Here is a 12164-nt window from a genome sequence, read left to right as displayed (position 1 = left end):
CTACATTTCCTACAAATATCATGTATTGGTATATTTTTAGGAGCCAACTGGAAATTTCTAGAGGATAAGTTTTGAAAAAGTGGATTTTCCCATATAAAATCGTATGGAAACTTTAAAAATCGGGCGCAAATCAGGGGTTCCTCCGATCGATCTGAAAAGTTACACAGTTGTTACAGTACCCATAAGGAACACGAAAAGTGCATGGGAGCTAGTATTTATTCTTTGTCCCACCCTAATATACAGCGATCTACAGTTACAAGTACCGAGTTTTCAATCGCCGCCTAAGTCTTTAATGAGGGAAGAACGTGGGGAACAGACGCGTACTGCAAATGACTTCATCTTTCACCGGGGTTTTACACCCGATCTTCACAACCCAAGTAACAAAATTGTTTATATCAATGTTTTTTAGTGGTTGATATAACCAGAACTAGTATTATATAAGGCACGCGACGAATTTTCGCATAAAATTTAATATAGCAATTTCTTATGGTTGCGGATCAATATTCAGATGAATCTGGTAGCACTGGATAGATTATATAATTAGAAGTCACATGTTAACAAACAGTGTTGAGTAAACATGAAGATGTCGAAACAGGAGAGTAATCGATCAGCCGTCGTCGTTTTGTTACGTACGGAGCATGCGAAATAGAAATTATTTGGTTGGTAACAGTATTAGACCGAATAGATAAATAAGGCTTGGACAAGTACGCACCTATAGACCGTTCCGATTATTATAAATACACTTACGATCAACCGTCATTTCAAATAACGTGCAGTATTCAACCAAACGTTGGCTGCGTCCTGTTGTTTACATCCAAAAGAAACAGATGCTGTCATTTTTTCTAACATTTGATGCGAAATTTTGAATATGCGTGGCCTTTCTCCCGAGCAAAGAAAGCGAATTGTGCACAAATCAACAGTCGTCGCCAATAGAGGCGATTTTTTTGAATGAAATAATTTACCATATTCATATGTTACCAAAAAAAATAATCCAATCAGAAGAACATAAAGAACTAAAAAATCATGAAGCCTGCTCCGCTGTATTACCTTCACTATATCAGCATGTTTGTATACCTGGTACAACTCGTGATTCATGCGTCTGCACCACACTCCATCTTCCAGTTTACCGCCATGTATCGATCGCAGAACTTTACGCTCAAAAACTCCGAGCACTCGTCGATCAGCTTCCCTCAGCGTCCATGATTCATGTCCGTAAAGGGCCACCGGGAGTATCAGCGTCCTATACAGCGCTAGTTTTGTGCGAGTTTGCAATCTACGGGACCTTAGCTGGTTACGTAGTCCGTAGAAGGCCCTGTTCGCAGCTGCAACTCGTCGTTTTACTTCACGGCTCATATCGTTGTCACATGTCACAAGTGTACCAAGATAAACGAATTCGTCAACCACTTCAAATCGTTCCCCATCTATCTCCACCTCAGCACCAACACCACGGGGACTTCCACGCTCTCTGCCAGCTACCATGTACTTCGTTTTGGCAGAGTTAATGACTAGTCCCAATCTCGCTGCTTCTCTCTTAAAAGGTACGAAGGCCTCCTCCATGGCCTTACGGTTGATACCAATGATATCGATGGTGTCCGCAAAAGAAGCCTGTGAGATTTCGTGATGATCGTACCGTTTCTTTCCACGTTTGCTCTTCGTACTGCACCCTCAAGAGCGATGTTAAACAGTAAGTTGGAGATGCGCTGCGTCCCTGCTTCAGTCCAGCCAACGTTACGAATGTGGCTGATGTTTCGCCAGCTATCCACATGCACGATTTTGATCCCTCCAGCGTCATACGACACAGCTTAGTTAGTTTCGTAGGGAAACCGTGTTCCAGCTTGATCTGCCACAGCTCGTTTCTTTCCACTGAGTCGTATGCCGCCCTGAAGTCCACAAACAGATGGTGAGTCGGTAAGTTGTACTCCCGGAACTTAACGAGGATCTCTCGCAGGGTGAAGATTTGGTCCGTCGTGGAACGCCCCTGCCAAAAACCAGCCTGGTATTCAAAGAATTCCGTTAACGGTCTAAATCTGAAAAACAGGATACGGGAGCGCACTTTATATGCGGAGATGAGCAACGTTATGCTTCGATAGTTGCCACAATCCAATCGATGGTCCTTTTTATAGATAGGGCATATGAGGCCTTGACCAACCAGCCGTTCGGCATTTGTTCATCCGCCCAGATCCTTAGTATTATCTGGTGGATCGCATAGTACAGCCGCTCGCTTCCCGCTTTTAGAAGTTCGGCCGGGATACCGTCCTTCCCAGCGGCCTTGCCATTTTTCAGCTCACTAATCGCCTTTTTCACCTCCTCCTGTGTTGGTGGCTCCACAGCTTGTTCGTCACTCATAATTGTAATCCTGTTCCTGCTCTGCTAATCCAGCTCCTCACCGTTCAATAGCGCCTGAAAATGCTCTTTCCACCTGGCTGCAACTGTCGTTTTATCAGTAAGCAGGTTGCCGTCCTTGTCATTACACATGACCGGTACAGAGAAATTCCAGCTTGTGACTCTGTTGACAGTTCTATAGAATCTCCGCCAGTCGTTTTGAGCATTGCTGTCCTCTGCGATGGCGAGCACCTCATCCTCGTACTCGCGCTTCTTCCGACGGTGGATTCTATTTTCGGCAGCTCTTGCCACCCTGTATCTCTCTCTGTTCTGACGCGTAGCCGCAGTGAGGCCGCGGCTCCTGGCACGGTTCTGCTCATCTGTCGCTCTCTGGCACTCGGCATCGAACCAACCATTAGGCTGTCTTCCACGCGTCGTACCTATCACCTCTCTCACAGCCGTTTCGATGGTGCCGTGGATGCTGCTCCACAGCCCATTTATATCTTCCACTCCTTCCTCCTGCTGTTCTGCGATCCGTTGATCCAGCTCGCTGGCGTATTCGTTGAAACGCGTCGTCCTCTCTGTGCGAGATTTCAGCACGTTCGACAACCGTGCGCTGATCTTACAAACGACGAGATAATGGTCAGAGCCAATGTTTGGTCCTCGAAAAGACCTAACATCAGTAACATGTGAAAAGTGCCGACCGTCAATCAGTACATGATCGATCTGGGAGCAGGCTCCTCCATTTGGATGCCTCCAGGTGTGCTTCAGAATATTCAAACGTGGAAAACAGGAGCTACATATGGCCATTCCTCTGGCCGCGGCAAAGTTTATCAGCCTCAGGCCATTTTCGTTGGTTAACGAGCGGAGGCTATGCCTTCCAACGACCGGTCGGAAGAATTCCTCCCTCCCAGCCTGTGCGTTTGCATCTCCGCTGACGACTTTTACGTCGTGTTTTGGATTTTCGTCATAGATTCGCTCAAGCTTGTCATAAAACCCATCTATGACTTCATCGGATTTGTCGTTAGTCGGTGCGTAGGTGTTAATTAAACGGTAGTTGAAGAATTTGCCCTTAATCCTCAATACGCATATACGGTCATCTACGGGCCTCCACCGGATGACTCTTGTTTTCTGATTTCCCATGGGGATACAGCCGCGTACGACTCCCTTCCCAGTCAGCATACGACCATAGTTTCCACCGGGGGTTGGTTACCCGATCTTCGCTAAGGTTACTCGTATTCCGGTCGGCACCACGTGGAGGTTGGGATAGGAGTTGCTGGACAGAGGTGAATGGCCGCATTAGGGTCTCAAGCTACATGTCACAAAATATTCATCGCAAATATGACTGGTGTAAACATCCTTAACATTTCGTTTACAGCGAAAACTTGTCATGCACCCACGGTGCTCCCACAGACCGTTATTATAAAAAAAATGCACCAAAGAATCTGAGTACACCATTCGATTCGTTATGACGTCCAGAATCTATGGTCAAAATTTCAAAATCATCGTACGGTACATTTTTGAGTAAGGCGACATCCATAAATTACGTAACGCAAAAAACCCGATTTTTGGACCCCCACCCCCCCATATGTAACGAAACGTAACGTCAAAACCTACCCCTCCATAAAAATTACGTAACGTTGCAGAAGGATTTCCTTGATGAAAATGCTCGTTTTTGGGGAATCCCTTCAGAGATTTCTCGTTACGTAACGATTAACTCACCTCTCCCCCTTCCCTGTGTAACAAATCTTAACGCTCAAGGATACCCCCCTCCCCCGTATGAGCGTTACGTTATTTATGGATGCCGCCTAATGCCCTTTTGAAAGTTGTAAAGTACAAAACCGTGATTAAAAAACAACGAAAAATTTGTTGAAAAGCACGTTTTTTAACCACCATTTTATGAAATAACTTCAAAAATAGTTTCTACGCATTCCAAGTATTATATTTCAAGACATTAGCAATTGGTGAAAAGATTTATTTGAAAATCCCACAGTGCACAGTGGTCTAAATTCGAAAAATTGTGATCGCTTTAGATTTGACCGTGAAAAATTGATTTTATGTACTCAATGTCTTCAGCAAAATTGTTTCATGGAACAAGGCCTTACTTTTGGCGTTTTTGGTTTTTCAATCAATCCACCTAACAGTTAGATAAAAAAATATTTTTTCTAATTTTCAATACACCAGATTGCTTCCTCCAGCAAAATTGTGGAAAAGTTTAAAAGAAAAACAATTGATGATTACTGCAATCTGAATACTGCAATCCTATCTGTACGTTGGACTCGACTAAATAAAATTTTTTGTGGAACACCCCTTCTCAAAATCAGTTTTTCGTCTATAATTTTGTCTATACTGGTCAGAACAATATATTTTACAAAGTATTGAGGGAAGCTTACTTGAATGAATAAAATCTTTGAACATTTTGCATTGTTTTGACCATTGCAGACAAAATTATAGACTGAAAATTGATTTTAAGAAGGGGTGTTCCACAAAAAACTCTATTTTGTCGAGTCCAACGTACAGATAGGACATCGCAGTATTCAGCATTTGTTTTTCTTTTAAACTTTTCCACAACTTTGCTGAAGTAAGCAATCTGGTATATTGAAAATTAGAAAAAAAAATTTTTTTTCTAACTGTTAGGTGGATTGACCGAAAAACCAAAAACGCCAAAAGTAAGACCTTGTTCCATGAAACAATTTTGCTGAAGACATTGAGAACATAAAATAAATTTTTCACGGTCAAATCTAAAGCGGTCACAATTTTTCGAATTTAGACCACTGTGCACTGTGGGATTTTCAACTAAATCTTTTCACCAATTGCTAAAGTCTTGAAATATAATATTTGGAATGCTAAGAAATTATTTTTGAAGTTATTTCATATAATGGTGGTCAAAAAACGTGCTTTTCAACAAATTTTTCGTTGTTTTTTAATCACGGTTTTGTACTTTACAACCTTCAAAAGGGCATTACACAAAAATGTACCGTACGATGATTTTGAAATTTTGACCATAGATTCTGGACGTCATAACGAATCGAATGGTGTACTCAGATTCTTTGGTGCATTTTTTTTATAATAACGGTCTGTGGGAGCACCATGGCACCCAAATGCATGCAAAACTTTGATTAAATAAATATTGTTACTTGATTAAGGCTACTCGCACCACAGCTAGCACCACTGGAGAGGAGTAATTGACCGCAGGTTGGGTCTATAATCTAAATTTTTCAAGCCATCTTGAGAAGGTCACCATAAATAATTATAGCGTTATGTATCTAAAAGCTTTTTCCTCTCTTGTTTGTTTCAGTTGGGGTTTCAAATTTTGCTTTTTTTTACTCTTCTCAAGAGCAAAACTACCACTTATGATTATGGTAAAAATTTCACATTATACAAAAAAACAACTTTATGTAACGTGTAAGTCAAATTGAAAAAAAAAAATGCACTTTAAAACATTGTTGACACGAACTTCTTATTTAAACATTGTTTTGTCATGTGTTATTCATCAAACAAAATGAAATGTACGTTCATGCGTTCAATTTTAAGTGATAGACAGCAACAGTGAATGTCGAAGCAGTTAGCAAAAGGCATCAAGAAAACTGTTGTTTATTACATGCATTAAAACAACACAATATTTTCCAAAACTCAACCCGTTAATACAGTATGGCACACAAGCAAATTGTAGCTTGCTAACAATTCGCAATATGCTCTAATTTCGTTATTTAATTTACGAAAAATTCGCCGACAACCGCGTGATAGATTGTGAGTGCCTTCTCACGTCTTGCTTCTGCGTTTTCATTAATTTGCGTTCGTGCGGTTAATAAAGCACCCAGTCTGTGCGAGAAGAATCTACTCAGCAGAGCGCGTCCAAAACTTCCAAGACCACCCATCGAATAAATTTGCCACCCGCATCTTCCGAGAACACTTCCTCATTTGACTTTAGTCGTTGTTCCCTAATTGAACATTAATTCTCACTTTTTGCCGGCTTACCGCTCGCCTTCCGCTCCTGCCGACTGCTGTATCCAGATTCTAACACTGTTTGTCTGCTTATGTGCTTTCTTTTAATTTCAGGCATCTTCCCACCGCGACACCGACTTCCAGCAGCAGAAATTGCCCCGCCACAGACACCCGCCTTACTCGGTGCCGCCGCTAGTGCCCTCGGACTGGTGCTGGTGGTGGGACTCATTGCCAGCGCGATGTACGTTCGTGCCCGCAAGCAGATCCGCCAGGATTCACTACAGTGAGTAATGATTGTGACTGCGTTACGCGCTGCCAGTTTCCGCTGCACAATGGGCTACAGATAGTGTTCCTATGGGCACAAAAATTGTTGAAGGAAAAAAGCGTGTGAATTGATTGTATATGTCCCAATTGTTGAAAAACCCAATGACTGGACAGTTTTGTTTCCCATATGTTTGAGCAACAATCACACTTCGAAGAGTTCTATTAGCTGACTACTTTCCCACTGTTCGTTAAGACGGCGTAAAGTATGTATGTGTGCATGGTGTGGAACATTTATAACCTTTCTGTTACAAAAAGAAAAACGGCAGCCCTACGTTACTTTGCAGCAAGTGTCGTCCTTGCGAAGTAAGCAACAATTTATCTCCTGTCTCGTCGGTCCTTAGGTTTTCACTTTCTCATGTCTTGTGTTGTTCCCTCGTGTTCGGGATGGGACACGGAACAATTGAAAGTGATTGTCTGATAAATGACTGTACGTAGGTTCTGCAGAAAGAAATCGTGATTTAATTTTGCGGCTGGCTTATTTCTCAGGAGAATGCACCGTAGTGCTCGGCTCAGTTGCTTGAATCTACACGTAGACGTAGAACATTAAGTCGGCATGACGGCTTCTGCTGTCCTGACAACCATCTGGTACATATAATTTGGCTTTGATGGTTCACTAATTTGGAATGATGCGTCAACAATGCATTTACACATGTTTTTTAGCTTTGGGCAGAAATAAAGGAAAGTAAAAAGGATATATTACATCCTAATAAGGTATAGAAAAAAATATCATAAACACAAAAGCTCAATTCAAGTTAAACGAATTATAGGCAGGGTTGCAAATTATCACTGTCAGTGATAGATTCTCAGTTGAAACTGAATACTACGCATATCAGTATCAACACGAACGAGCTGACAGTGATAATTGCTTGCAGCGCCAATCAGTTGACAGCGGTAATGCTGACTAGCAGCATAACTGTGATTTCGCACATGCTATGTTGCTCTAGCGATGTTTATGCGGTGTAGGATGAAGGTGCCTACCTACTCCATTGACTTCATGTAATAGATTTGCTCAGATAAAATAATTTCGATATTAACTAAGATATATCATTTATATGACTGACATGATTATGGACTGATAGTTGACTTGGGTGACACTCAATATCAGATTGAAGTGAGTGAGAGTGAAACTGCTGTTGGATCACTTTCATTTTTCTGGGTCGAAATTTCGCAACACTGAGGTATGTGCATACAGGGTGAAAAATGTAGCCTTAGTTTTGTCAAACGTTTTAGTTCGGCAGATTTCACCAATGAAATAAATAAAAATAAACAGTTCCTAAAAGCTGTGAAACAGATTTATACACAGCAAAATCGAACGTGATCCTAGGATGACGAAAAAAACATAGTTTGAGAGCATTTGTAAATGAATTTCTATGCATTGAAACACGTTTCTAGTACCGCGCTACCTAAAATGATTCCTTTCCCAAGCGCTCGAGACTTTACATCTTTATGACTTTTAGAAGACATTGACTTTTGAACGGTAAAGAAAAATCCAAATAAGCAGCCAATGCTTGAAAAAAATTAATTGGCATAATTAGTCAAATAAATCGGTGGATGTCGGCATAGAGAAATCGCCAGCTTATTGCGATTATGATTAAATCGCACGCTAACGGTCGGCAACATAAAACGATCACCAAGGCAAAAACGGAAAGCAACGCCCTGTTTTATATAAAAGTTCACCAAATCAATCAATTCAATATCAGTTTTTGCTCAGAATTTGAACAGTGTGGTTGAAGCTTTGAACAGGAGATCCGAAATGTTAAAGGTATATCTATTTATTAAATAGAGTTAATCCCGTTTGTGTAAAAGTCCGATTACCAGATTATCATTCTGATTGCCTGTTTGGCTGTCGTTGCTTCTGCTCAGTTCAACGGAGGAGATCATGAAGACTACCACACCTATCCCAAGTACAAGTACGAATACGGTGTCAAGGATTACCACACATAGGACCTGAAAAGCCAATGGGAACATCGCGACGGTGACCACGTGAAAGGACAGTACACGCTGGATGGATCCGATGGCACACATCGGATTGTTGACTATAGCTCGGACCATAAAACTGGATTCCAGCCTCATGTCCAGCGAAAGGGATATGCTCACCACCCCCACCACGGTGAAAGTTACGCCAACATCCAGCAATACTACTAAGTTTAACCACAGACGATTGTGTTTCTCCGTATTCAAAGAAATTAGACAAGTTTTTAATTGCAGCTAGGTAGAACTATAGCAAAATTGATCGCACTTCTTTTTATTCACTCAATTGTTTTTATTAGTTATTAGCAGAGGTGAAGGTCTTTAAAGTCGGCGGGTCTATTGCTGTCGTTTTTAACATGTCCAAGTAATGAAAGTAACACAAGCTTGTTGTCATGGAAAAACTCCCCTATTTTGTATTGAATTCTCAAAATAGTTTTGAGAAATAGTGATGCCACCATAAGTGCCTTGAATGACACGTGTTATGTTCCACCAGATAGAACTATGAGTAAAGAGTGTTTTATATAAGCACTATATTCGTTACTCTACGATACAATGGCTGCAAACCTTGCGTGCCAAACAAAATCAGGTCGTGCTTGCGAGTACTTGAGCTTTTACACGTGACTGGTGAAAATGGATTTTCAAATGGTTTTTTGTTTATTTTTTATGCATGAAGGGCATTGGGTAGAAGTGCCACTGCGACATGAATGGTTGTCTTTGTAACAGGCCCCGAATGCTGTACACAAATTACAGGACGCTACGAACTCATTGATAAACTTTAGTTTGTTGCAAGTTTGTGCTCCAGTTCGTTATTACATCATTGATGAAATCAGTAACTATTTTTGGACTAGGTTTGGAGTTCCGAAGAAATTGAACCTCTAGGAAGCAACAGCCCCGCAAAAGTAGAGCAAATGTGCTCTATTAGCTCTTAGGGTCAGCGTTGTAAAAACGTCAAGTTTCCATTAAGGAGTCCCGTGTTGAAACGGAGTTCACTACGAATTGAACTAAGTAACCTTCTGTTAACCACAAAGTTAGAGTAGCTGTTTAGCTTGTTTGCAACCCTGCGTACTTAATTCGCCTTTAATGGCGGATTTTGAGGTATCCAGAAACAGTTTAGATTCAATGAATTACTGAGCAGGGGCTTGTCTTCTCAGGCTGGCAACATGTTTATTTCCCTCGATTTCGCAGTGATCGAGTACCCAAAGTAACAAACTTAGTTAAGACGCTTTGATACCCTTAGCATTGCACTGATCTCCCAGACATATTTGGCAGACCTTAATGTCACTAATACAGCCTGACTGAGAAGAATCCGATTTGCGCATGTCTATAGTTGCGTTTTAGATATCTTGGCACAGGCGTATATTGCGTATATCTCCGCTTGAAAAACGGTTGGCTACTTACCAAGAGAGATAATGGCTCTTCTACCTGACCCATTGACCACAGTCTGGAACCCGATATTTGTGCCATTCGTGTAGGAACGCTGCCCGATGGAAGACCTACCCCTCCATTGCTCCACATTGAGCGATCTGTGTCAATCACTCTTCATGAAACGTCCATGTCGGGCTTCGCTTACATCCAGTCAAAAACTGTTGTTGGTTTGAGATTACCTAGGGTGCTAAGGTGGCCCGTTCGGTCAACTTCGAGTATTGTTATATTACTTCGCATCCTTAGCTCACCTATACTGTCTTCTTTACAAGAAGATGTTACGACACCAAGTAGAGCATAGCTTCCATGGCTGCACAAGGCAGTTACAGAAAGATCAGACATTGAACATTGCCTGAGTCTTTCAATTTACTTTTGGCCACCATACAGGTGCTGCATAGTATATACTTGGCCGTCCTATGGTGATATAGAACCAGAACGCTAATTGTGTTTTTAGAGTTCAGGTCTTGCCGAACAGTGTACTGTAAGCCCAGAGCACTGAAATTACCTTCTTGGTAGCGTAGTCTAGTAAAGCACTACAGTACAGGTTTATATACAGAATGGTTCCAAGGTATTTGGTTTCATTATTGAAGCTCAGTCTTACTCCATTCAATAACGGAGGAGTGATTCCACGCGTCTTTCGCTTGTGAAAGAGTACTAACTCTACTGTTGCGGCGACAGGCCGATTATCGTCCCAGTGCTGAATCCAGAATAGGTTCGCATATTACTCGGTGCTATCCTCCAGTCGCCTCTAAAACCTATTACGCGCACATCCTCGTGGACAACATACAATCAACTAGTGCGGGGTCTACTCCGATATCAACGGTCTCTATCGGGATTCCTGATAAATATAGTTTTTGCAGATCGTTACCCCGGCATTCTAACTACAGGTCAAGCCTACTGAAGCCTGCCGTGATTTATCCGCTTGACTATATCCGCCGATTTGTGTGCCTGGTACACTTCATGGTACACCTCTGCACAAAACACCAAAACACCAAACACCAGAGGCCAATTGGAAGGCCTCTGAGAATTGACCGAAAAAATCTACGCCTAAAAACACCAAGAGCTCGCCGTGCTAGTTTTGTATGGGTTAGCAGGATGCGAGACATCGACTGGTTACCGACCGCCTCTTTATTTCATGGTTAACCTAATTGTCAAGCGTCACTACTTTAAATGATTCCCCATTTATCACCACCGCAGCATCAACATCCGACGGGCTCCGGCTCAGCCACCGTATACTTCGTTTTGGCAGAGTTTATGATTAGCGCAATTCTCGCAGCTCCTCTCTTGAGAGGTCCAAAGGTCTCTTCCACTGCTCTATGTTTATTACTAATGACGTCGATATGGTCCGCCAAACTTAGAAGCACGTGAGACTTCGCCATGATGGTGCCGCTTTTCTGCAGTTCTATCCCACCGTATAACACCTTCCAATGCGATGTTGAACAATAAGTTTGACAGCTTTAAACCATCTAACGTCACGAAAGCATCCGATATCTCACCGACTACCATGACGAGTGATGTGGAATCGTCAAGGATGAGTCTAATTGGTTTCCAACAGACAACCATGTTGCCACACACATTTATAAAAAAAATCGTCTTATTATACTCGTCACGTCAGCTGTCCTTACGAACTAGTTCCACTGGCGGAGTAATTTACCCCAGCAGCAAGAGTGTTGCGGGCGGCCGAGCTCCACCGAAGATTTCGCTTCGACCTCCTTCGACGGCTCACCTTAGCAGAGGAAAATGCGTTTGACCGTGGAACGTACGCTATACTTCCGAGCGTCGACATTGAGTGTTTGGGCGCGTCCACCTTTCACATCGCAATGTCGCGCATTATACGTTGCTCTGAAGACTATGAATGGATGGTGAGTCTGCAAGTTGAATTCTCGAAATTTACCGATAATTTGTCCCAAGCTGAAGAGTTGATTCATAGTGAAGCGTCTCTCTCGAATACCACATTGGTATTCACCAACGAAGTTTTCTGCAACGGCCTCAGTCTGTGGAAAAGGACACTGAAGAGAATTTTGTACACGGTATAGAGAAGAATTGTGCTTCCATAGTTCCTACAGCTAGGTGGTGGCCTGTTTTAGATCGGACATATGAGATTCTCCAACCTGTCGGAGGGCAATCATCCCACACTTTCAGCACACTTTCACACTTTGAAAAGCTTCGCGGGAATGGCA

The 12164-nt window shown here is 42.2% G+C and overlaps 1 protein-coding gene and 1 pseudogene across 7 annotated transcripts in view; both read left to right on the top strand.

Annotated features, from left to right (window-relative positions):
- LOC129725075 (tyrosine-protein kinase Drl) overlaps nt 1-12164 on the top strand; it is a 516531-nt gene that overhangs the window by 378888 nt on the left and 125479 nt on the right. For all 7 annotated transcript variants that reach the window (XM_055680488.1, XM_055680486.1, XM_055680485.1 and 4 more), the window contains exon 5: nt 6382-6550. In XM_055680488.1, the coding sequence (XP_055536463.1) occupies nt 6382-6550 (169 nt within the window). The remainder of the gene's footprint in view (nt 1-6381; nt 6551-12164) is intronic.
- On the top strand, nt 8333-8740 carry LOC129725077 (cuticle protein 19-like; annotated as a pseudogene).

The sequence above is a fragment of the Wyeomyia smithii genome, chromosome 2 (assembly GCF_029784165.1).
Source record: "Wyeomyia smithii strain HCP4-BCI-WySm-NY-G18 chromosome 2, ASM2978416v1, whole genome shotgun sequence".
Taxonomy (NCBI): domain Eukaryota; kingdom Metazoa; phylum Arthropoda; class Insecta; order Diptera; family Culicidae; genus Wyeomyia; species Wyeomyia smithii.
Note: the sequence above shows the minus strand (reverse complement) of the source record. Positions and strands in the feature narration are given on the sequence as shown.